The sequence below is a fragment of the Chiroxiphia lanceolata genome, chromosome 1 (assembly GCF_009829145.1).
Source record: "Chiroxiphia lanceolata isolate bChiLan1 chromosome 1, bChiLan1.pri, whole genome shotgun sequence".
Taxonomy (NCBI): domain Eukaryota; kingdom Metazoa; phylum Chordata; class Aves; order Passeriformes; family Pipridae; genus Chiroxiphia; species Chiroxiphia lanceolata.
In genome coordinates, this window is record NC_045637.1 from 92925616 (window position 1) to 92952502 (window position 26887).

The window sequence follows — 26887 nt, forward strand, 5'->3', positions numbered from 1 at the left end:
CTACGCACCGCGGAGAGCGGAAGCGGCGGCAGGAGGAGGCGGGCTGAGGGTGCACGGCACCAGGGAGGAGGAGGATGGCGCTGGGGATGGCGGCGGCGGTGGTGAGTGACTCCCTCCCTCAGCTGCAGCGCCCACCGCGGCGCCGGCTGCCCCCTCCCCGGGGCGGCGGGGCAGGTGCGAGCGCTGCCTCCGCCCTCACCTCCCCGCTTCTCCCTTCCTTCCCCGTTCTCTCTTTCCCTCCCTCCCTTCCTTCCCTCTTCTCCACCCTTCTTCTCCCCGCTGCAGCTCTAGCAGGAGGCGGCGCGGACACGCGTGGATGTGGTCTCCGGCCCCCGAGCGACCCGGCCCCGAGGTGAGTGCCAGGCTCCGGCCGCAGCGCCCGCCCCGCCGCCGGCCGGCAGCCCCAGGGACCGCCCCGCCTGCCCCGATGACAGCCCTGACGGGACAGCACTGCCCCGGGGACAGCCCTGCCCCGGGGCTCCCCTGGGGACCCCGCTCCCGCCGCCAGCTGTCACAGCGCGGTCCGGGACGGGGGCGGGCGCTGTCACCCGCGGCCGCGGGGCTGGGCGCCGGCGCTTTACTCGGGGCTGAGTTTTAGAGATGTGCTTGCTTCGCTGTCCCCCCTGTCCGTGTTAATCGGGCTGCTCTCGCTTCCTCTCTCTCTCTGTCAACGTGTGTGTTTTTTTTTTTTTTTTTTTGTAAGGTTTTTTTTTTTTTTTCTTCCCCAAAGACAAACTTGCTGTCAACTGCAGGTAAACCCCACAAAGCTTCCCAGTACAGGCCATGCATTACGGATGGATGAAACGTTATCAAATGTGACAGTGTATTATAAATCTCTCTCTCCTTTTAAAAGGCTTATTTTCTCTGCCAGTAAGATAACGTCTGTAGGATAGGATGCAGAGTCGTGTAAAGCTTAGTAGACTGTCACGTTTACTTGTTCTCTAAAAATTTGTGGGTTTTTCTGGGAGTGTTGTTTGGTTTCTGAGAGAAAGTGAGGACGAAGTAGCACACAGCTGCAAGTAATGGCCTTAAGCCCATCTCTTTTTCTCCCTTTCTCTCCACTTTCTGCCTCTCCCTCCCACAGTACTTACAGAAAAATATGTCTGTGATTCTGTACAACTGACCTTTCAAAATGAGAGGCCTCTCAATGTGAAATATTTTTACCAAACTTATTAGTGATTGATAAGTGCTATTTTTTCTAATCTCCTTAATATGCAATGAAACAGCTGCATGTTATTTTACCTTCTTGGATACAGGGCCTGGCAGCAGTGGCAGACTGTAATCACCTGCTGGCCACCAAAATGAGTCACCTGGTGCTTTGCTCAGTGCTGAGGTAGTTCACCTCCAACTGTAAGGACAGTCACGTTGCAATGACTATCTACAGTCAGAAGCTGAGATACTTTGTGCCACTGATCCAGAAGGGAAGCTTTAGGGGAAAAAAGCTACCATTTTCTGGGGTGTTATACAGCAGTTTAGGGAAATCTCATGTAAATGAAACTGGTTGGTTTTCTCTACTCTCCAACCCCATCCACCCCCACAAAGTGGTAAGTTATGGTGAAGTGATGCTTTTTTTTTCCTTAGGTAAAAAAGGTGGACTTAATTTTTTTTTTACTCCCTCTACTGAGTTATAATTGGAAGGGGTGCATGCAAAAAAAAAAGTTTATTTTTATATTGGGTTGTCTGAACTAATTTTTTCCTGATGTGAAATATATCCACTTTATGTGGATATCATGTGATTTCTCTTCTTTCCCCAAATAATTTCTTCTGTCTCGAGAAGCGAATGAAGCACCAGTTTACTTGATTTGCATCAGCTTAATTTGAAATTTTGTGAAAATTCCCATTTTCTTTTCCTGTTACCTTTACTTTGAGCAGAATTTCTGAACGAAGATACCACTGCCATGTCCATCACTAACAGCTTGAATAAGGAAAATGCAGCCTGAAATAGGGAGAATTGAGAAGTATCATATATATATATATATATATAAAAGTATATAAAAAAGAAACATAATTACAAACAGATCCCTATTATAACAAGATAACATTCAAGATTCAGTGCTGTTGTGCAAGGGATTTGTTTCCACTTCCTTTCTGTATGTGGTAGAGCACTCGTAGATTTAATTCTTCCGCTAGGCTCTCTTTATTTGTGCTTTACTCCATGTGAAAAGAATGCCTTTGATAATACCATTTTAAATATGCTTTCATATTTCTGCTGCATACTTTCTCACACTCTGTGCTTTCCAGTTTATATGGTAAACTGTGGTCTTTTCTGCATTCCTACCAATGCAGTCAAAGACAGCCACAGAGCTCTCTCGTGCCGTAAATCTTTTATTTTCTCCTATAGTACACATTCTAGTCACTTAAAGCTTCAATGCAACTGCAGTTTAGACTTTAAATTCTGATATACTTTCATAGGAGGTACTTGCACTTCATGTGCAAGTCTTGGAACTGGTTGTTCACCTGGTATTGAACGTCTCTTCAGCACACTGTTTGGAGAAGCGCTTTATAGAGTGCAAATCTCTTGCTACCAATAAACCAGTAGTTAGCAGGACGAGTGTTGCCCTGAGTGGTATTTGAACGCTTGCACCAGCCTTGAAGTGATGTCTGTTCACTTTGCCGACCCAAATTCCAGTCCAGGTCTTCACATAATGCAAATCAGATTATTGAAATCCAGGATATGCTGATCTGGAACAGCCTGTCAAGATGTACTCAGGGATCTAATCTTAACTCCGAATTTAGTTTAAAATAGTAGTATTGTTCCTTTCCCGTAATGCCTCGTTCTCACTTTCCTCCTGAATTAATAGTCAAGCTGAACAGATTCTTACCTAGTTAACTCTGTCAAAAGTAATGTTATAAGTGAATGTACTGCCCAGGTGATTAGACAGCTCTTCAAAAGCAAGCAATTTAATCTTTTTTATTAACTACTGCCTCCTTTTTCTTCAGATCTAACAATACAATGTCAACTGGAAGGGTACGAACGAAAAAAAAGGCATGTTCTTCAGATCAGTCTCCAGACAATCTTCCTGTGAGGAGTTCTGGAAGACAGGTATTTATAAAATTCAAAAACATATGGGTTTGTAATTTGCTATTTTTTATTTTTTTGTTGACGTTCATAAAGAAAGCAGGCTTCACTGTGGGTAAGTTAGGCCTTAGAGTACTTACCCACAGAGGGGGAGAATGAGGTAATTCTGTGAACGAGCAGGCAAAGCATCTCATTTTATGAACGATATTCAAGAAAGATAAATACTCAATGTAGCCTGTTAATGCTTAATACATTAAAAATACAATCACAGATTTCTGTACAGTTAGAAAAAGCTGTCTGCCCATCCAGACAGAGGCCTAAAACAACACAATACACAGTACCTTTGAGGCCCAGAAGAGACATCTGGTATACAGTTTTGTATAAAAAAAAATGCCCTAAGCCTGCTATAATATTTTATTTGAGGCACAGATAGGATTGCCACTAATTGATATCAATAAGTATGCAAAGAGGAGATTTTCTGAAGGAGAAATAGAACGAATGCATTAGGCTTGACTCATTGGCATGTGATGGAGCTTAAAATACAATTTAAACTGGAATTTTTGCTTATAATTTCTTCAATGGCATCAATTAGACTAAGGCAAGACATTTATAGCTTTAAATGATATTTCCAGTCTTGCTGTGGGTTTGTGGCTTGCTTTTTTGTGATTTTTTTTTTTTTTGGTAGGAAAAAACTGACCTAATTTGACAGCTGTTTCATGCTGCAGCTATTTCACAATGGATACAAAGATTTTCATTTCATTTAACTGTTGGATGCCACTCACAAGCTGAAAAACTGTCTGAACGCCACTTTGTAGAAGATGTATTTGTGTAATTTCTGGTCAGATTTCAGCTATTCTTTATTAGGTGAAGAAAAAAGCGGCTGAAGCAGCAGCAGATGATGATGATGAAGCATCAGAGAAGAAATATAGGAAGTGTGAAAAAGCTGGATGCACTGCAACATGTCCTGTTTGCTTTGCCAGTGCGGCTGAAAGGTTTATTTCTTTTTACTTGCGTTTTTCACGGACTTTCTAAACTTGCAGCTGAAGTTTAGGATCCTAACTGTATTCTGAAAAATTCCTTCATTTCTAAATGTAGAGGGAGAATTGAAAGATACTACTAATAGGAGTCTTAAGATGACAGGAAAGTGTCACAAGTTATTCCTGTTGTGGATGACTTTCTACTGGGCAAGTTGCTAATTCAGATATAGAATATCTTCAGGATGTGCTTACTTATGTTATTAATGGTGTCTTCTGGAACATGCCTTGCTTTTGTGAAAGTGAGAGCATTAGTGTAAGCTGAGGAAGGTAAACTTGCTTTCAAAATGGAAAATGAAGTGAGCACCTGTGAGATCAGCATTGGTGATAGTACTGTTTTTGTTTAGGAAATAATAGATACTGCTTACTCATCTTTTTGAATTGTTATTTTAATATTTTGATTTTCACCCCTCCCACCCCCTCAAGTACATACTTTCAACGTTTTTTATTTGAGATGAAATCTTTTCATGACTGTTTCAGTTAGTAGCTTAGGTCACTGCTTTTTACCTTGTGCATTTATCTTGAACCATTTCATTAGGTTTAATGAGAGTTTTCTGAGGGAAGAACAATTGCATTGTCTGATAAATATAACATTTGTAATGGATATTTCTTTTTGAGAGTAATACACAACAAATGCCCAGAATGTTTAACTCCTTCCTCAGGGTTTTCTCTCACTGGGTTAAAATCACAACTCAGTCATGAGAAAATAATAGGCAACATCTGTTCTGTGTTCAGATTTGACTTTATGGTTTTGTCAGTTGTTCTGGGGACAGAACATTGTAGTGACTTATGAATCAATGTATCACATGTACAAGAAAAATGGTAATTTAAATAATCCCTCCCACCCCTGCACTAATGTTAGAACTAAATGGAGCAAAGTAAAGGAACTGTAAGTTCTTGTGAGAGGGACTTTGTCATGTTATACATTTGCAAAACACTTTGTGTGTCACAGCACATATCTACTCTAAGAGCAAACATATTTCACGTTCAGGAAACGCCTGCTTAAAGGGTACTAAAGACAGGCTCAGTTGACCATTGTTAGAGGGAGGCTGCTGGAAGCCAAGCCAGCTGTATAACTGCACATTATGTACATGTTGCCTCCTTTGCATCTGGTGTTGCTTAGTTTGGAAACTGGAAATGTTTGAGACAACTGAAATGACCTTATTGTTATTTGTATGACTGTAGTGCTTTATGCAAGTCAGCCTTCATGAATGTAGCATAAAGCCCTGGCTTGTTCTTAATATTTTGTTCATGTTTTAGAATGTGCTACTGTTAATAAATTTATTTTTCTAAATGTATTGTAAAGCTATTTTTATGTCTCCTGCATTACAGATGTGCTAAAAATGGGTATACATCTAGATGGTATCATCTTTCCTGTGGGGAACACTTCTGCAATGAATGTTTTGACCACTATTACCGAAGGTAGATTTGCCAATTCAGGTTGCATCTTTTCAGAGCTTATTAAAATTTGGCAGATGTTACAACTGTTGAAACATCATGTACATAAATATAATACAAAGACTTGTTTTCTGTGCTTGCTTTAGTCAGAGTGGGGCTTAGATATTGATGCTGAAACTGCAAGTATTGTGTGGACTGATCAATTGGAACAGAGCAGCGTGAACAAAACTGGTTGGTTTAGGCAGGCTGGTTTGTATGTGCAGTTGTTCTGAAGCTTTTGTCTTTTTAAAAAACAGTGTTAGAAAATATTAAATTATGAGAACAGTTTTAAGTAAATCTATTTTCCTTTTTAAAGCAAACTAACTTTACAATGTGAGTTCAGGAGATCTTACCTCTCTGTAACATCAAATCAGCAAGGAGATTTAACTCTTGCGATTCAGTGACCATGTAGACTCTTGTCAGGCTCACAGAGTGCTTTCAGCTTCACGCTTCTTCCTGTTTGAGTGGGTGTTACATCCAGCCTAAGTTGTTATGAAGACTTTTGTGTGCTTATGTGCTCAGCAGTACCCATCACTCAATCCAGGCCTTAGACACAAGGAAGTATGTTCATAAGCAAGAGGACATAATGGTCAGGATACAATTTATTACTATCATAAGAACCATGACTTTCTTATTTTTTAACAGGAAAAATACAGTATTCTCTACAGCCTTATTTCTCTATCCTTTTTAAAATGTTCGATTTTAAAATAACTGCTATTGCTTGAAGTGAGCTAGACATTCAATTTTTGCTGTTTTCTTTTCTCTTAGCCATAAAGATGGTTATGAGAAATACACTGCCTGGAAGAGGATTTGGACAAGTAATGGTAAAAGTGAGCCCAGTCCAAAAGCCTTTATGGCTGATCAACAGCTTCCTTACTGGGTAAGATAAAAGGTCATTTATTTAATAAGAATGCGATGTTCTGATGTGTTTCTGGTATTCTGCTGTTCAACCAGCAGGTCAGCTGAATTTTTATGGGGTTTTTTTTCTAGTATTAGAGGACTGTGGAAAAGCTCAGGATAATAATTCTGATCAGCTCCTCCACTGTTGGAGACTTTCTCCACACCTCACAAAGACCAACCTTCTGTTACTTTTCTGTGAAGTAGCAGCTACGATGTGTGATGTTCAGGTAGAATAAGATTTGGCAGAGAAAGGGAGCATACCAGCTATGGGAAAGTGTGAGTGTGAAAGACTTCAAAACCAGATTTTGTATTTCCTGGGTAAAAAGAGCAGAAGAAGAAAAATGGGAATGGAAAGAAGTTTGGTGGTAGGGGTATTTTATTTAGTTTTTTGTTTGATTGTTTTTTTCTTTCAGTGGTGAAGAATATGGTTTTGAAATAATATTTGCAAAGTCCACTGAAAACCATAGTAACTGGGCATTGAATCAATTTTGGCCTTAGGTTCTGTGCAGAAATTCAGTCTTGCTGGAGATGGGCACAAGATTTCTGTATATCACATGCCTTACTTATGACCTGATGATTACAGGAGAATGAATTTAACAATTATATTTGACAACTTTCTCACATCTTACTTTTTCCTAACTGGTTGCATTAATCGTATTTGTAATCAGACAGCAACAAGTAAAAACATGTTTGTTTCTTGACTTGTAGGTGCAGTGCACAAAGCCAGACTGTGGTAAATGGCGTCAGCTGACAAAGGAAATCCAGCTGACACCACAAATAGCAAAAACATACAGATGTGGTATGAAACTGAACAATTCCACCAAGGTAACACAGAACAGTTTTGCTCATATTAAAACATAACAACAAGTTGGTATTTCTTGTTTGCAGAAATTAATTTCTTCTTGTTTGCTGCTTAATGTCTCTAATGTCAAAATGATAGTCTGATGGCCTGGAGAGCTGTGCAGTGACAGGCCTACATACTGTTTGGACCTTTCTGACTGGAAATGTCAAGAAAAAAGTATCTGAAATATCTTTATCTGCGCAGTTAATTGTAAAATCCTTCATTCTGAAGCTATGGAAAGATTATCAGCATGTACAAAATAGACATACACCAAGATGTTCATTTCAGTTATGTTTGGCCTTTCTTCGATATTGAGGAAAGCATTTGAAAAGCTCAGTGAGCTTTTCTGAATTTCTATCAAGTCTGTCATGGGCTTTACGTGAAAAGTTTCAGCTTTGTCATGAAGGTAACTCCTGAAATTTGAAAGAGTCTTTAAAGAGTCCTTAAAGTGCCACAGAATCTTTCATGCACTTATAGCATGAAAGAACATAACCTGAAAATACTGACTATGTGAAAATCTGAAAGGTTTGAAACTCTGTTATAAAGATACTCTTTAAATAAATGAGAAACTCTCTTCTGTAGTCTCTACTGGAAGAGTCACTGTGGAAAATCTGGGATATTTTGAGAATTTTTCTATAAAAGTCTGTATTTTTTTCTTAATTTGTTTGTATCAGTGTTCCACCCCATTTTATGGAATAGAATGTATATTTTAATGTCTGATCAGTAGAAACTAACTTAAAAAATGAGAAACATTTTCTTTCGTGCTTTTGCTTTGTGGTGTGTTGTTTTTAACCCGTATGTTTCTCTACTATTTTTTTGTTAACAATCAGCTCTGCTACAGAAGGCTCACACTAACACTTTTTTTTTAGTTTAAAGAACTATGCCATAGAAAATTACTTTGGTTTATATTTAATTTTTGCTGTACAGCTTAAGAAAAGCTCTAATACCATTCACTTTTCTTTCAGACTGAGGGCTCAGACCAATGTTCCATGCCTGAGGACTTGGTGAGTAGTGGCTGTCCTCTTCATTTGTCTTAGAATATGAAATCAATCCTATAGCACAGCATATTTCTTTTCCTTTTTTTTCTTGTCCTTTGGCCAGTTATGTCAGTATTTATGCATTTTGCTCAGGAAACTGTCAGACACTCTTTGCAACAGAGCCTAGGGCCTTCTGCTTTCTCATCTTTTTCCTCTTTTTCCTTACCATACCAACTAGCTTTCAAGTGCTTCATGGTGTCTTTGAGTTGTGGCCTGTGATTCAAGGTTTACTCCTAATTCTCATTTTTGATCAGGCAAAACAGTATTCAGTTGCCAGCTTTCAAATAAAATTCCTCATCGTAAAATTTCCTTGTCTTTCAGGTGGTTTCTGTCTTTAGTCAAGCCAGTCTCCTCTTTTTGAATACTGCATGAGAACATCTAAACATATTTTCTCTCTCCTCTCCCTCGTAATACAAAATGCGCATACAAGATGTGTGTTGGTGTTTCAAGGGGCTTATGATCATGTAACCCTGCATTTCAGATTTCATGTGATCTGATGTTCAATAAGCCAATGTTGACAAGTGTACTCGAGGTACCTCTATCCCAGGGAACGTATTCGGGCTTATTGCTGACTCTTGTCGAAGCCTTCTGGCTTTGTGTCCTTAATGCATGTTTACTTGTAAGTTAAGGCTGAATCAATAGTGTTCCTTAGGGTTTTAAAAGGTCTTTGATGGGGATAACGGAATCTAAATTAAATTGATCAGTTAGTGTAGACTTTTCTAAGTGCAGATTTCTGGATGCATAAATGACTGCAAATGTTTTATAAAAGGCATAAGGCGTAGATGTGTTATGGCATGTCTCATCTGTTTGCTTTCCACGCGGGTGTGGAGTTTGTGAAGTGTCAGCTCCGTTTCTGAGGAAGAGATCAATACTAGAGGTTTTCTGTGTCAGGCTGAGGAAGGGGAAAGAGGGAGAGAAAATGTCTTTATGACTTGCAATTCTGAGATTGGTACTTCTAGTGCTTTTTGGTCTCAGTTTTGGAGGGAGGGGGGAGAATGGTTCATTTTCCAACGTTTTCAAAGTACTGACGTGTTCTCTTCTCCCCTCTTTCCTTCACTTCTCCGCTTGGCCAGAGAGTGGCTGAAGTTTCAGACCATTGGTGGTACTCCATGCTCATACTCCCTCCTTTGCTGAAAGACAGTGTGGCAGCTCCCTTTCTAGCTGCATATTATCCAGACTGCGTGGGCATGAGTCCATCCTGTACCAGCACTAATCGGTTACCTGGTGAATCCAACCTTGTGAAGTTAGAGCACTTAAAGAACGTGCCTAATTTGACTGGTAAGGGCCATCTGCAGGGCTCTGTTGCTTAAATAGGTGTGATAAATTTTGCCATATAGCTGAGTTCATAAGGCACATAATTCTTCTGATTCAGAATACTGATTCTGTTCTCGGCACTAATATACACACTCTGTGTGATTCCCTCTATATTTCTTTGATGCCATTTACTAATTTCTAAGATAAAGGTAATACATTTCCTATGGCATTTCTTTAGGGAGTAAGCATAGACTGCAAAGTCTTTTTGTGTACCACCTTTTGTGTTTATAGAAACAGGAAATTAACATGTGAGTACTTAAAGACTTTGTATTCTTAAGGAAATGAAGATTTATGAAAAAAAACAAAACAGGATTCTGCTAGGTTTGATATTGTGGATCTTTGGGGCTTTGGAAAAAAGGATTTGATTTCTTAAGGCACTCAGGTTCTGTTTAGGTTATTTTTTTTTTGCTAGTGACAGCTCTGAGAGCAACAACTTGGGAATGTGGATGTGCAGAATAGGTCAGGTAAGGAGAAAGGTAATTCAGGATTCCCATACTCATCTCAGAGAGAGTGCTTTGAGGGAAGTTCAGCTTCTGTGTTGTCTTAGCAGGCTTTGCTCTCCTTAGGGGCTCAAAATAAATCAGTTCATCTATTCAACAGATATTTATCTGCTTAGCAGAAAACTTCATTTTACAGAACTACCAAAGCTACACGTGGAAATGATTACTTTTAGTTACTATCCACTCTGGGCAGTATTGGGAGTTGAAGAAGAAAGGAGTTCAGAATGCTGCCTGAGCCTATACAGTGAGGGTAGACCTCAGACTTGAATTTAGGTCCTATTTGTTGTTGGACTCTTCTTGGCATCGGAGCGCACATACTGTTCTTTGACAAAACAGCTCTGATAGGTCCCAAGGTGTACCCATCAGGCAGCAGGACAATAATTAATGCTGCACAGCCTAGAGGGCAGGAGAGAGGAGAGCAATATAAATGATATCATTTTGGAGGTGGCTAGAGGCTGGAAAGCTTCCCTACTTGTTTATCTGCATGAGGTCAATGGATCATCTTAGAGGGAAAAGGATATAATGAAGATATGATGGAATATGACTAGCTCCTGGTGTGTCCTTATTCAGTTGCAGGCATGAACAAGTATTTCCAGCCTTTTTACCAACCCAATGAATGTGGGAAAGCACTTTGTGTGAGGCCAGATGTCATGGAACTGGATGAGCTCTATGAGTTCCCAGAATATTCACGAGACCCTACCATGTACTTGGCACTGAGAAACTTGATTTTGGCTCTGTGGTACACAAACTGCAAGGTAAGAGATGCTGATAGTTAATTTGTTTGTTTAAAAATAATAGCAACTTTTCTGGGATGTGAACTCTCTTCTTACATGTCTCCTTGTGCAACAGAAAAATTGCTCCCGTGTTTTTGAGAATCTATTCTAAGATTGGCTATTTTCTGAGGGAGTTTGGGGTTGAGGTGTTTTATTTGTTCATTTGGTTTGGTTTGTTTGATTATTTTTTTTTTAGATTTAATGCATAGAAGATCCTTTTGCAGTAAAATACAAAAGTTTTTGAAGTATTAAAACTCTACTCTGTCTGCCCAGCTGTCTAACTTTTTAAAGGGATGCTTAAGCACTTCCAAACAATGTTTTGTGGATGCTTTATGATTTTTTTTTCACCTGACTGTTGGACAGGTGATTGTCTTTTTACTTAGGCTAATTCTATGACACCGTCTTCAGTAGGACTGCTGACGTTTCACATACCACAGCTTTCTGATATGGAGGTCTGCATTTATGTGAAGGTTTTGGATATTAATCTATTTTTTACTTGGAATGCCATTTCGGAATGGATTTTACTGGAATGCCATTGTGAGCATTGCCACGAGGTAGATTCATTTTGCAAGCAGGAATCCATTTCAGTGCCATTCCTGTACTAATGAAGCACACCTTGGAGTTTGCGGGAGTATCTTGTAGACTCATTTGGTTTTTTTCCATGTTAATCTCAATAAATTGTTACCTTGCTGTGTAAAGCTGGCTAGCAAGAAATTTCCAGGTTTTGACATGCTCTCAGAAGCCTGAATCATGATTATTTTTTTTTACCATGCTTTGCAGTTTAAATATGATGTAAACACATGAAAAAATGGAATATTAGAAAATCAACATTTTCTACTCTTTGTTTCTTCTTTACAGGAGGCCCTTACCCCTCAAAAATGTATCCATCATATCATTGTTCGGGGGCTTGTGCGTATTCGCTGTGTACAGGAAATGGAGAGGATACTTTATTTTATGACAAGGAAAGGGCTAATCAATACAGGGCTTTTGTCAGTCGGTCCTGACCAGTACCTTCTTCCTAAGGAATACCACAGTGTAAGTTGCTGTGATAATCCCTACATTATTAATGTTATAAAACTACATGGCATATATAATACTATTTTGGTTCTGGATTTTTTTCTCGTTTGCCTAAATGGCTGGAATGATAGGTAAAATTACATCTAAAAGCTGACACATGGCAATGCCTTCAATGGTTATGGAAGCTACAGACGTTAAACTCCTCCCAACAAGGATTTTTTCCCACTAAAATCTGTGGAATTCAGTCCTATGGATTTGTGCTTCCCACGAGCTGTTCAGATGGATGAGAACTGTGTGAAAAATGCACAATATCCTTACGTTCTTCTTGTGGCTTAACCCTGTAATACACCTCTGTGCCCGTAGATGAGGCAACTCCTATTCCACCTCGGTTTGCAAGAACTATGATTAAAGGGAACATTAAAGGGTACATGTTAATGACTAGCAATTTGGTTGACAGCACCCAAAACTTATCAAATGAATGTATTCTGTAGTGGAATACCTTCTAGAAATTCTAAGTTGATTACATTTAGAAAGTGTATTTTTATATGTTTTTAATTTATAAGATAGTTTTTACTGGTCAACCCAATCTATGATTGAAATCATTGCAAGGTAAGTGTGATTCTTGTCTGTTATCTTCAGTTCGATTTTGCTGCTTTTGTTACTGATAACTTCATCTGTTTCTCTCATCTTCTTTTGAAGTCCTTAAAAACTTTTAGCTATTTTCAAAGCTACCATTGATCTTTTTTCTGTATTAAATGTACTGTTATCTTTAAAAGTTATCACGGATTACTTCACAGGACAAGAGAGCCCAGACTTCTGAAACCTACAGATATTTTTAATGTTAGCAAAAAGAGAAATGAGAGTGAAATGATAATTTCTATTTTAGCTGTAACTATTTTTATTTATTTAAATATTTTAATATTTTTTAGAAATCTGTTATTATTGTTGGGGCTGGTGCAGCAGGATTAGCAGCAGCCCGACAACTGCACAACTTTGGAATTAAGGTAAGAAGCTTTAGAGTACATTACTTTAAAAAATCAGACTTCCTCTGCTTTTAAAGTATTCTTCATCAAAATGAAAAAAACCCTACATTCTTGTTACAAACATGTATGTATAGGGCATCCTAATTAATTTGTAAAATCTGGGGGTTTGCTGAGTAAATCTGATGTTTAAAAACAGCATTTATTTGTATCTAAAATTCAACAAAGCATGCAGCATATATTTTATAGAGACACTGTATCCAGATTTAGTAGCCTGTAGCATGCCTGAAGCTCCAATTTTGAAATTTCCTAAATAGGTCTTTAGCTTTTTTAAAAAGAAGGGTTGTTTCTAAAGTAACAGTTATCTTTGTATGTGTATATCCCAAAGGGTAACCCTTAAAAGACAATTTAAATGCATAAATTAACTACAAAGGATCCACAAATGAAGTGTTAAGATTATTAGCATTGCTGGATTGCTCAGGGGGTTTTTTTTGTGTTTTGTTTTCTCCTTTGCTCTGGAGTTGAACAGATATGTTTAATATAATTAAATATTACAATTTACTAAGCTGCTTTTTGCCATAGGTCATTATCTTAGAAGCTAAAGACAGAATTGGTGGCCGAGTGTGGGATGATAAGACATTCACAGGAGTCACTGTTGGAAGAGGTGCACAAATCGTCAATGGATGTGTCAACAACCCAGTGGCACTAATGTGTGAGCAAGTGGGTTCTCTGCAGTGGTCATACATTATCACTAGTGAAAAACTGTTGTTTAAGCCAGGTTCTGCTGGCTGGGTAAGGGTGGGAGTCCTTTTTTGTGACATGAGTTAAACACTGTCCTGCCTTGTAAGTAAACTCCACATTGCTATTATATCTTGATAACGGTTGGGAATGGAGAAGGGATGTAGAATGGTTTCAAGCACATTATGTAAAGTAAAATAAGGTGGCACCAGCTTCAGAACCACTTTTTTTTCTTTTTCTGGAGATAGTAACGTAAAAGGTCCCCAGCAGAGTTCCTTAGGGCTGAGAAAGGCTTTACTGTGGGAGGCTATTGCTTCTGTGACAGACCTGCCTTTGTTCTGCCTTGATATTTCTAGTTGAATTCCATGCAAATTAAGATTAATATGCCTAACAACTACTGATGTAAACATGCTGCAGTTCAATTTCTTTAAAAGTTATTATTATTGGCTGGTTTGGTTTAGGTTTTTTTGAGGCAAGCAGCCGAATTTCTCCAAGCGGAAGCTGAGTATGGACTTTGTTCTGACATGCGTGCAAATCCAGCCCATGCCATTTTGCCCTATAGTGCCATGAGGAAATTTTTATTTAAAAAAAAAAATCATGTTTTATTTATTAGGTGAGGAACAATGACTTCTGTAATACACTTTGGGTACTCCTCCTTTTGTGATCGTTTAACGTCATCTTTCATTGGAAGTACAACTGTATCTTGAGATCTGCAGGGGTGACCAACAGCCTAGAGAGATGTGAGGATATGTAAGAGACACTGGAGCATGCCCTGAGTAACAAGGCACTAGGAAGAAATTAGTACTATGTTTGAGCTATTCTCTCCAGACTGACTCTGTAGAGCATAAAAACATTTTTATTCTGATTTAGCTTTGTTGTGTTCAATGCAAGTTGGACAAGCAAAGCAAGGTTTAGCTTTAATTCCAAATAATTTCTTTCTTTGCTTGGTTGTTAATAAAATTAGTGGTAGCCAGCAAGCAATATCCTGTCAGTTCCTGAATTCAGGGAACTGTTTAGGCCTTAGGCACCAGGAAGTTGTAGAAAAGAACTGACTTTAATTGTGATTTAGACAATAAATTGAGGTAGAAATAAAGGAGACTGGTTCATCATGTTTGATTACCAGACTCTGCATCTCTGTACTAGCCCCTATCCTGATAGAAAAGTTGGAGAGGAGGTTTCTGTGAATCCCCAATAAAGAAAAGGGTGGAAAAGTGGGAGAAAATGATTTGTGAACAATCAACAGATAGAAGGATTGTTGGTATTCCAGTTTTAGGAAAACAAGAGTTAATCTGACTGTTTAAAGTTGTGGATGTGTTTTAAGTGATATCACTTAAATCTGAGGGATTCATCTTGCTTTAAATAACTTTGAGCAGGATAGGCACTGTAGTTTTTCCATCTTTAAAAAAGCAATAAAATGTCTTTTTCTTAAGCTTGGCATTAAAATGCACAAACTAGGGGAGAAGTGTGACTTGATCCAGGAAGGCGGAAGGATAACAGATCCCACTATTGATAAACGTATGGACTTTCATTTCAATGCCATCCTAGATGTCGTCTCTGAGTGGAGAAAAGATAAAACCCAACATCAAGATGTTCCTCTTGGTGGTAAGTGGGAGATGTATTGCAAACTGAAGATGTTGGCTGAGTTCACAGTTTTTGTATTAAACTGGCTCTTACATCAGACATTTTTCAACGTGCATATCTGACCTTAAATCCAACAGAGACTTCTCAGGTAGTATCTTGTTTTCACGATGGAGCTTTTTCAATACAAGTAGAGGCACTTAAAGACTTCCTTCTGGCTGAAGCAGGCCATAGCTAGCTGTAACTCTTATACTTTTTGACTAATCTGCCTAAAAAAGAGCCTGATCAAAGCCTTCTGCTGGCAAGAATAGTCCCATCTCCATTGGTAACGCCTCCCACTACACTTACAGCGTGCAAGCTCATCAGCAAAAAATAAACTTGCTCAGAAATGTCTGCCTCCCAAATCTCTTCAGCACAGATTCTGTAAGACAGAATTAGCAACTTCTATGTTCTTCAGTGAACTCTGGATCCAATTTCTGAGCTCTTTTGATTTTGTAAAAATTAATCAGGGTTTATTTGCAAGTATCCTCCATTATCTTAAAGTGTATTTTACCTGAAATATCCTAACTGTATATTGATGATACAGTTAATTTCTCTTCTGTCTCAACTGGCTAGCTCTGCTGTGCTGATGCACAGTATGTTTCTTTTTCTCTTTTTTCTCTGTAATTTTAACCTCTCTTTTTCCTGAAGCTATGTATGTTTCCTTCTCGAACAAGATTTTACTAGGGAAACCTGTGATTAAACAACAAAGTTGTACTTTATCACTGGAAAGATCTTGTGGGTGGCGGGTTTTTTTCATTTGGTTTTGGTTTTGTTTTGGTTTTTTTTATTTATTTCTATGGGAAGAAAAACATCTTGGTACAAATTAGCAACAAGCTTGAAAATCTTGTGATCCAGAGAATAGTGTGTTGAAATGCAGTAGGACTTATGATGAATTGTGATATATTCTTATTTTAAACATGTTCTTTCACAGAAAAAATACAAGAAATCTATAAAGCCTTTATTCAGGAGTCTGGTATCCAGTTCAGTGAGCTGGAAGAAAAAGTATTACAGTTCCATCTCAGTAATTTGGAGTATGCCTGTGGCAGCAATCTCTCTCAGGTGAGTTTTGACAGCCGCGTTCTGAAGTGGCTGAGCTTCATAGAAAATAGGGTTGGAAGTAACATCGAGAAGTCACCTGATCCATTCCATGGCCCCAGAAGAAGAATCAGCTATCCCTACTGTTCCTACATCCCTAACCTGTTCTTTAAAAGCACTAAGACACTGATTCCAGCACTGCCTTAGGTAATCTGATGGGAGCTCTTGATGTGCTTCCACCAAGATTCTCTTTAATGTAGAAGCTGAGAGTAGTAGGTTAGTACAGAGTAGGGCATTTTGCCGAGATGCTGGGTGGTAGGATTCACAGGAGAGCTTCTCCTCCTCAGATGTTGTGTGTGACTTCTGCTTCTCAGTTCTGCGTTTAAAAACTGAGGTATTTCTCTACCCTGCTAGGTATCTTGAGAATAAATGCATTTAACTTCTGAAGTGTTCCAACACCCCGGTGGTGGGCCCCAGTTCTCCACTCCTAGGTATTCTGTTGGCCGTGTGATCCTTGGCTCTCCTCGTGACTTCAGTTTTAACCAAGCAGCTTCAGGAAATACCAAAGTATGACGTTGTTTGCAGTGCGTTATTTACTCAGTGCTTTTGCCACATTTAAAGCTATTTAGGGTCAATTGTACTGTGGCAGTGGGACAGCTGGTTGATACGTGCAGATGCACAAATCTGATCCGAACCGAGAAGGCCATAAGAACCTAACAAAAATCTGCAGGACAGTGCTGTACCGTGGCAGTCAGTGGAAAATATTTTGACATGTCAAGTTTTCATACTCCATGAGCACTCAGGGGAAATAAGAAAGATCTATCTTACCTTCCCTTTTAAAATTAAAATACGGAGTAAATTCAACTGCAGTGATAGGAATTGGCATTTGAGTAGCAATTTGAGAATTGCTTCAGACTTTTCACTGCTAAGTGGTAATTGCTTAGTGCAAATACCACTGTTTTACTACCTGTAAATTTGCAGGGGTTGGAGGAGAAATGAAAGCTATAATGGAAGAACCTCCAAAGTGACAGAAAAATTCCATTGAGTTTTTTTGTGTCTTATTTTCCCCTTCATGTTCAGAAATAAGGTATTTCCATTTTTATATGAAGTCCTAAGGCTGTAAAATCTGATTTCTTTGCTAGATACAGGCAACTGAAATAAATACACTGCAATCCACCTGGATTTTTGTACCACTTTCCTTGTTTTCTCTTCCAAGCAGAACTATAAACTACCTGCTAGTGACCAACCCATGTTATGACTGTTCTTAATCCAGCAATTCATGTGTTGTATAGTAGCACTAGGTAAATAAGCAATTTGATTTTTTTCAGCATTGCCATAAATTCTGGTGATACACTTCTTTTCCCACTTGCAAAGGGGACTAGGGTGGCTTCTGAACTGTGGGTCTTTTGCTAGTACCCATGTCCCCTCACCAGTAGCAACAGCTAGTTATGTTCTGTTCACAGGTATCTGCACGCTCATGGGACCACAATGAATTTTTTGCCCAATTTGCTGGAGATCACACTCTTCTAACAGTGGGATATTCAACTGTGATTGAGAAGTTGGCAGAAGGGCTGGACATCCGGCTGAATTTCCCAGTGAGTCTGGAAGCAGTGCCTGTCTTGAATTGCTTTGAAGCACCCAGTGATATCTACGTATTCTTTTGGACCAGGCAAATCTGGGCCTGTGATTATGTCAATTTGTCTTTGGGAAAAAAAAAAAAAGAGGACAATTTCCACATTTCTGGAAATCCTCTTAGAGGACTGTCAGTACTTAAATACTATGATATGATGATCTTATATGTTACAATCCTGATTTTTCTTTTTCAGCTTCCATAGAGGCTATTTTTTGTCTTTCAGTATCTCTGGAAATACTGAAAGTTCCTCACTTTCTAGTTTGCAGACTGGTGCTATATTAGCTATTCTTGTTGGAATTTGCATTGTGTATGTACATTTTGTAGTATAATCTTTCTATTTGTCTTTCAATAGGTACAGAGCATTGACTATTCTGGTGAAGAAGTGCATGTCACTACTGCAGATGGAACAGTATGGACAACACAAAAGGTATCCAATATGCTTCAAGATTTTAGGGAATACACAGTACTTGCCCTTTTTGTCTTTTTTTTTTTTTGCTTCTCAGAAGACTATTTAGTCCAGTTTGTCCCCACTCAAAGATAAATACTCACATATTCTAGTGACCTGTATTTGGGTGTCCTAGAGCCTAATTTTTGGTGAGCATGCTTGAGTTTTTGAGTACAAGCTGATTTGAAGAATTAAGTACTATAAAGTTAATACTAAAAATGTGAAGCAAATAGATTTTTATCTGTTTTTTGAAGTGATATTTTTCTCATCTGGTTGCATTTCCTGCTCAGCTTTACCCCATTTAGCATGTGAATCTGCCCTGTTAAAATCTGCACTTCGGTGTGCAGGATTTGACAATCCATATATCTCAGTTTCCTTTATTCCCTGTATCCCCACCTTCTTCATGCTGCGTAATTTAGCTTTTAGTAATTTTTAAAATTATATATAAACTTGATAAAGATTGGATTGACATCAACAGTGTTACTGAGCATATTTTCAAGAGAAGGGATCTGTGAAGGAATTAAAACCAAATCAAAACACTGACCATCTCTCTCTCCTTTCACAAAGACAGTTTTGTTAATCTGAAAGCCATTGACTATCATTTACAAGAAGTATTAGTAGCACGATCAGCCACTCTGATACAAGCAATTCAACAGAATACAACTTATAATCGGTGAACTGTGGGATCTGTTCTCACTTGAATGTAAGGCATGTGTTTCCAATTAATGGGAAATAACACCAGACACTAATCTAGAAATGTTTGATGAGTTATACTGCATCCTACAAGAATAATCCAAGACAGTTAAGAGGATGCTGTGAGGCTTAAGTGCAGCGTTCAGGTTTTGCTACTGTTGTGATTGTAGCTATTTCTTTCAGGTATTAGTGACTGTACCACTGGCCCTTCTTCAGAAAAATGCCATTCAGTTTAATCCTCCACTGTCAGAAAAAAAAATTAAAGCCATTAATAGTTTGGGAGCAGGAGTCATTGAGAAGGTAAGTGATGTCATATTATCTTTAGTTTTCTTTTCATAGAAACACTGGCTGTTTTGTCCCTGTTGCTTTTGCAGTGTAATTTTCAGGATTTATTATGCATTTGATTTTACTCTTATACAGTAGCCAAGAAGAGTAAAATATTATCAAGGATCACATGTATTTCTGTTTCTTAGACTTCCCAACTTAATGGTGTTTTTAAAGAAGTTGTTTGCAGAATAATTTCAAGACTTAAATACTTTCTGCCTAATTTTGAGCAAACCTTCATACTGGTCTTGGATCTTCCAAAATTCCAATAATATGTTCATTTTTTAACCTAATAAATGCATAAACTATTTGCGAAGAATACTGAAAGTTGTGTATTGGACCAGTGTAAAATCTCCTACCCTTTCCCAGTGCAAAAACACACCCTTTCCTGAAAAGATCCCTAGTAAGAACTGTGCTTAGAACAAAACAGTAACAGAGTAATGTCAGAAGCAGGATTTATAGCAAAGTTGAAATTTAAAGGCAAGATTCAGAAATTCCCAACACAGGATGGGGATCACTTAAGTGCAAAAAAATCTGCTGAATTTCTTGGGCATTTTACACAGTGAATGCCATTGTGAATTTGATAGTCTGTGCATTTGCAATTTATGAGATTAGCATTTTTTTTTCTTTGCCTGTCTCCCTTGGAGGACAGACCCATGTATTCTCTGTTGAGACCCACTTACAGAACGGTGTGTCTCTAAATGAGTGGAAACAGGAAGGAAAAAGATTTAGAAGAACATATACCATACCCCATTATGAGTTTTGTGGTATGAAAAGATTTAATTCTGTCTTTCTCTCTCTCCTTCTAGATTGCCTTGCAGTTTCCTTATAGATTTTGGGACAGTAAAATTCAAGGAGCTGATTTTTTTGGTCATGTTCCACCCAATTCTAGCCAACGTGGGCTCTTTAGTGTTTTCTATGACATGGATCCAGAGGTATGATAGGCTAGCTGTATTTTCTGTTGGCCCTTCAGAAATTCACTTTGGATTCTAGGTGCAATAATTACTGAAAAATGAAATTTTTCTTCTTCCTTCCACCTTTGCTACTGTTAGAAGCAGTGGAAGCAGTGATGTTTATCAAGGAAAAACTGATTGATACTTTGTTGTAATAAATGGGAATGTTTTCCATTGCTTGGATACAAATATACAAGCAAGTACATTCTCTAACTATCCTGAAAACAAGTCTCTAATACCTTACTGTAGATCTACCGAAGTGAGAAAAAGTCTACCACTCACTTCCTGTTTAGGACTTCTGTTCCCTTATTTAAATCAGCTAAAATCCCTGTTAAAAAGATCATAGTAGCTTACTAATACTTACAGGCTTTCAGTAGCGTGAATGACTATGTGCAATAGCAGAAGAAAAGACAAACATCAAGTTTTGTAGGAAACTGAGGTCTAGGCTCAGTCCCAAGCTCATGAATTTCAAAGCAAATTCAAACTAGTGCATTGACATCATGTTTCTCTTCCCTGCCAGTTCCAAGCAGACACATCACACATTTATATTATACCTTACATACTTTTATAACAACTGATGCTTACTACTTGGCATCAATCAAAAGGCCATTTTATAACCTTATGTTTTACTCCAAAAGGAAACTATCCTGTGAAGATTGTGCTCTGTTACTACATTATTTGTACTTGCATACAACTTTGCTTGAATGAGTTCTCTCCAGTACTTTTAAGCTCATTCTACATGAGGTTCAGTGTGCTGGTGCTGTCCAGAGACACTAGACATAATTCTTAATTTCCTTAATAACTATTCCCTGCCAGTTATCAAGTTACGTAACAGAAGAATTGCCTTATATAAACAAGAGAGGGGGAGTTCTTTAAAGGAGTTGAGAACCTGTGTGCTCTTCCCTAGTCACCACTTCACCTCTACAACTTCTGCATGGTAGCAGATGTCTTGATGTGGAACAAAATATCAGTAGACTTGACCTTTCATTTCTTGGTCCAAAATCTGCTGGTAAGAACTTAGTACTGGCCTAATCCAAAACATATCTAACTATTATTTAAATAGATTCTCTTTGTCATCACCTTTTGAAAATGGAGTACAGCTGAGGTAGAAGTTTGGCAAGGAACTGGAGTTTAAGAGATCACACAAAGAATAACACTATGTAAAGGCTATGTAATAGCCTTTACATAGGCAGATAGGAAGTTTTCAGTTAATTCAGTAAGTTGTAAAAGGGGCTGACTGTATCAGATCTGTGAACAAGACATCAGAAGATGTAGTAATTTGAGCATAAATACTGTAGAATATGCATCCTTTATTCTAAGGAATCAAACCCACTTTCTCTAGAACAAAAGTTACTTTGCAGCTGAAAATATCTTTGCAATACCAACTAAAAGCGACTCTTCAAGAAATACTTAATAACCTAATAAGGTCTTGTTTTTAGGGCAAAGAAAGTATTTTAATGTCGGTGGTCACTGGAGATGCTGTGGTAACCATTAAGAATTTAGATGATCAACAAGTACTGCAACAGTGTATGACTGTACTCAGAGAGCTGTTTAAGGAGCAGGTAAGAGAAGCCTCTTATTAAGAGATGATTAACTTGCCAACAGACGGAAAGCTTTCAAATGTAGTACTTCATATGGTATAGGAAAACCATTGACATTTTACCTCGAGGTATAGGCAAAATTATCTAGCATGGGCCCTACATCCTGATTGTAAAAAAAACGCTAGATAAAAATTTCTACCTTTTTTCCTTCCCCCAGATCATCATTTTTAGGATAAAAACTAACAGGAAAATCAGAGAAATCTGGGGCAAGCATAACACTGTCACTTAGCAATGTTATTTGTGTTCTACTCTAGAGACAGTAATGCTTCTGTTAATTTAAACAGAGCAGTTAGATCCCAAGGAATGATTGTGTTAATACTGTTCAGGGAGAATCTCTCAAGTTTTACTGATGGTTCAGATATTAGAATTAATGATCTTGGAGGAACTTCAGCATCTGAAAACTCAAACTATTCCTAGAAAACATACTTTTGGTAATGGCTTTGTTACTAGAAAGTCCACATACCTGCTATTTTGGTCTCATGAGAATGTAGCAAGTGCGTCTTTGGTTTTGGTGCCACTCTGGTCTAGAAGAGTGATTTTGATGCCTGTCTCTGTGGTTTATAGCAGTTGTGAATTTCAGTCACCTGTCAACAACGCAGCAGGATTTTCAAAGACAAGATGGCGTCCAGGGGCGTACCAGAACTTCTTCTGGGGATGCCTGTGAAACTTGCCATACTTGGCTGGTCATTGTCTAGATTCCTTGAGCTTTAGTCTCTCCTGTGCTGCCTGAATGCAACAGTATTTGTCAATACCAGATGTTCTGCAACAGGCAACCAGAGGTGCTTCTGTTAACTTGTCATGAGCTCCTCCAGAGGGGGTCATGAGCTCCTCCAGAGGGGGCCACAGCAGTAGCTGACTAAGCCTTCTTACAAGTGTTATCTAGGCTCTTTTTGGTAGAACTGTGTGGAATTTGCATGCTGCAATGTGCCAAAGAATACATGGTGTTACTGTCATGGCTCAGCTACAGACACTGACTTTCTGGTCTTTGTTTTCTCCTGAACCTAGTTCTCAAGACAGCTTTTCCTGATCTTAGATAAGTTATCTTATTTCTCTACTGGAATAAAATTATCTCCAAAATGACTGCCTTTTGAGAGGTAACAAGCTAGAAGTAGCAAAGCATTATGCCTAACCAAGACAAAAATCACTTCTGTTACTCATATAAACATGTTGAATGATGTTATCTGTATTATTTGTTTACAAGAGTATGTGTGTATTTTGAGAATGTTTTTTTCTCATGTGTAGTTCTAGGTATATTACAATATGCAGATTTGTTGCATTCAGAACAGTGCAGTTGTGATGTTTCAGGCATCAGGCAAGTCTAGAAAAATAAATTATCTTTGTGGTTAGTACTAAAATAAATAAAATCAGAATTTAATTCCCAAAGGCAATCTAATCTGTACTTAATACTACTGTATACTCTAAAGATTACAAGAAACTGTGAGAAAAAGCTATGCACTGCAAAGAAAAGTTCATAATTGCATAACTTCTGTGTTGATTATGCAGGAGATTCCTGACCCAGTGAAGTTTTTTGTTACTCGATGGAGCAATGACCCTTGGCTCCAGATGGCATACAGCTTTGTGAAAACAGGGGGCAGCGGGGAAGCTTATGACATTATAGCTGAAGACATACAAGGAAAAGTTTTTTTTGCTGGTGAGGTAAGTATCTTTGCTACTGGCAATTAAGGTTATCGGGGAGCAGCTTCTTATGGAAGATCGTGTTTTGCTAATCAACACCATTAACCTAGAAGTAGTATATAAATATCCTGTTCTAACAGTTTTAGAAACAAATAACTTTTTTCTTTTTTTTTTTTTTTAAATACAGGCCACAAATAGGCACTTTCCTCAGACAGTTACAGGAGCTTACTTGAGTGGGGTTCGAGAAGCAAGCAAAATAGCAGCATTTTAAGTACTGAAATTTTGTGTTTATAGATATATTTTTAATTGTTTTCTGTGGGTAAAATTATCTTCAAGTTTCCTATTGCTGCCTTTTTCCTACGTGGTACTTGAAATAGTATATGGTACCTGAAGATAAAATCTTCATCTTCTCCTCTTTCTCCCCCCACCCCATTTTTAAGCCCTGATGATACATATTGTTGGGGGCTTTTTTCCAGCTATGGTATTACTAGCAGGAGTGACATTGGAGTCCCTGACCACAGCTTAAGTAAGAGGACTTTTGTCGAGAATCTTCTTCTGTATGGCTCAAGTCATGTTATTGTGAACCTTCATTTCAGAAGGTCAGATTAAAACAAGACTAAGTTACACACAGCATTAAAAATGCTGGCAGTTAGTTACGATGATGGGAATTTTCCACTAACTGTGCTTCTCAGGTTGATTATGCTCATAGGAGTTCATACTGGTGTCCAAGAGCCTGAATAGCCTAGAAAAATTCTAGAATTATTGTAGGAAGGAACTCAATGATCAGTTTTCCCACTTGAAATCAATAAACTTTTCTATAATATTTTTTCATATTCTTAGCTTCACCGAGTGGGCTTTGGAATATGAAGTTTGTTCCTTTAATAAATGAGCTGGAACAGTTTACAGTGCAATCATAGAAAGGTTATTGTAGCTAAATAAAACTTGAAAAATTAACTTTTACATTACTTTTAAAAACTTTGAAATATTCTCTGCTACTTATTCAGAGGAATTCTTGTTACAATAATAGGCTAGTAGTTTAGATTTGCTCATTGCTTCTGGTCATGTAGAAACAGGACAGTTTAAAAGTATTGTATTTCTATGATTATTTTGAAAACAAACTTCCAAATTCATTTGGGCTGAGTAGAGGAAGGATCTACTGATTTGAGTGTACAGTGGGGGGGGAAGGACTAAACTCATTCAACTTTTATATTAAAAAATAAGTGAAGATGAATGAGGAAAAATATTAACACGTTTATGAAGGGCTGAAAGATGGTGGCTTGCACTTTGACTTGAAGTTTTTTTTTCTTATATTATTAGAATATTATTAAAAAACCATGAGGGACTAATTCAGTAAAGGCTAAACATCTATCTAGTAGCTTTTCCATGGGACAGGGAAGAAAATATTTTTAACAGAAATAAGACAGATATAATCAGGATCTCTGTTGTAATACTGCTCCAGTAAAACAGTATTAATGAAAAAAAAATTAAAATCTGCTTTTAGATCTCTTCCCTCATACCTTCCCTGTAAGTTCACTGTTATACAGACCTCAGACCTCATGATTTCTGAAATGAACATAAGCACTTATACTATTCACCCCCATTCTCCTGCATAGGCTTTTGTCTCTTTTTAATCCCTTCATTTAGAAATGACACAGCAATTTTTTTTTTTTGAGTTCCAGTGCTTATTTCCATAAAGCTTTATACTTGGAAAAAAACAGGCAACCTTAGCAAAAATCATAGAATCCTAGAATGTTAAAGGAGTTGGAATGGACCTTAAAGATCATCTAGTCCCAACCCACCCTGCCATGGGCAGAGACACTTCTGACATGACCAGGTTGCTCAGGGCCTTACCCAACCTGGCTTTGATCACCACCAGGGTTCTACTGAATAAATGCAATTCTTCTTTTCAAATACATAATGTTTTGGTTTTAGAGTAGCTATGATATTGTTAAAACCCCTTTATTTAATCTCTAATTTACAAGGTGAAGATGTTTATATAACTAGATGTTTTTCAGATATATATTCTGTTCTGCTTCTTAAAGCTTGGTTATATGAATTACTAGGAAGAGTGAATTTTTTTGTTAATTTTCCTCTACATAAATGCTAGTATGTACAGTTTTAAAGCATTTCCAAGTATTAAATTGTAATTTAAAGGCTATAAGAAGCAAGACAAAGCCCTCTGATGATAAAAGATAATCAGACATCAAATTTTTCCTTTGGCAGTCATTTGCACTTTGTTAGTTTCATATATTACGGGCCACCTTATGGCATAACTAGGAAAGATTGAGAGCTATGTATGTTTTGAGTTCCAAGTTTCTTTCCCTCTTTACCATATATGACAAATTATTAGCAGAGGAACTTCTGGTGGTGGGAAAAAAACTTATTACTACAAGCCCAAAACATTATATTCCATGGCTGCTTCAGCTGACCTTGTTCAAAACTTCAGTCAGCTTATTAACATATAAACATGTCACATTTCAGGTAGGAATGGTCTGGAAAGTTTAGCTCAGCATCCTTTTCCACAGTCCAAAGTTTGTGTGAATGTGCTTAATGTCATCCTGTTGATTTGTATTTGGGGTTTTCAATCTACCTGCAACTTTGCAGGTAGATAAATGCTCTATCCTAGAGAAAAGAGATGGACGTGGACATGAACATGAACAAATACCATCATATTTGGCTTTAGATGATGCACACTTACAGCATTACAAAAACAGATAACAAATGATAAATCTAATCGATGGCCTAGTCTATTAATTATTAGTATATTATTTTGGTGCCAGGGCACTTAAACTGTGTTGTGCCGCACTTAATTTTGAGGAGTAAATAAAATATGTTCCATTTTAATTTACATTCACTTGAAATATATAAGAACATCAGGCTGGTTCTGAGACTTCATTCTTTAATGTTGCCCAAAATTTTTTTTCATATCTATGTTAAAATTTATTTCAAGCATGTATGTGTTTTGTGTTTAATTTATTCCCTCAAATAAAGAACTGGGGAATGTTTTCTTTGAGTAGATTTGTTTAAATGTTATTAAAAAAAAAAGATTTGAATGCAGAGCATGATCTGTTACAATTCTTCTGTGTGACTATGTTATGGCAGCAGAATAAAACTGGAAAGTATTCACAGGATGCCCCTGTTTTGGTTGTTTGGTTTTTTTTCCTTTAACGAGTGGCTAAGCCTCCTTTTTTGTTACATTTGATACTGACTTAAAATTTCATTTTAGTATATTCCTACAGCTAGACAATTCCTCAGAAATGCTGCTTTGCAGCCTTCCCTGAGCTCTAAGTACTAAGTCTGCCATTCTTTGGACAATACTGCTTTCAGTGTCTTTCGCCTCAAAGTTTTATGAAGCAAT

The 26887-nt window shown here is 37.9% G+C and overlaps 1 protein-coding gene across 2 annotated transcripts; it reads left to right on the plus strand.

The window, feature by feature from the left end:
- Nucleotides 1-11: 11 nt before the first annotated feature.
- On the plus strand, nt 12-26660 carry KDM1B (lysine demethylase 1B). 2 transcript variants are annotated; one of them, XM_032698896.1, is made up of 22 exons: nt 20-98; nt 286-352; nt 2941-3043; nt 3884-4011; nt 5386-5475; nt 6259-6370; nt 7099-7215; nt 8197-8235; nt 9342-9546; nt 10653-10837; nt 11714-11890; nt 12802-12876; nt 13435-13572; nt 15021-15192; nt 16142-16269; nt 17709-17840; nt 18231-18305; nt 19200-19316; nt 20150-20275; nt 21733-21855; nt 23398-23550; nt 23717-26660. In XM_032698896.1, exons 3-22 carry the CDS (start codon nt 2954-2956, stop codon nt 23798-23800), a joined length of 2466 nt encoding a protein of 821 aa, XP_032554787.1. In that variant the 5' UTR covers nt 20-98; nt 286-352; nt 2941-2953; the 3' UTR covers nt 23801-26660. The 2 variants fall into 2 exon arrangements, with proteins under 2 accessions (XP_032554777.1, XP_032554787.1); XM_032698886.1 differs by lacking the exon at nt 286-352 and having other exon boundaries at nt 12-98.
- The last annotated feature ends 227 nt before the right edge of the window (nt 26661-26887 follow it).

What these genes read in the sequence shown, in the direction of transcription:
- KDM1B (XM_032698886.1), top strand. Translation starts at nt 2,954, where the DNA reads ATGTCAACTGGAAGGGTACGAACGAAAAAAAAGGCATGTTCTTCAGAT. An exon ending in GTGGCAGCAATCTCTCTCAG is followed by an intron (nt 16,270 to 17,708) that starts GTGAGTTTTGAC and finishes TTCTGTTCACAG; the next exon opens with GTATCTGCACGCTCATGGGA. An exon ending in TCTATGACATGGATCCAGAG is followed by an intron (nt 20,276 to 21,732) that starts GTATGATAGGCT and finishes TCTTGTTTTTAG; the next exon opens with GGCAAAGAAAGTATTTTAAT.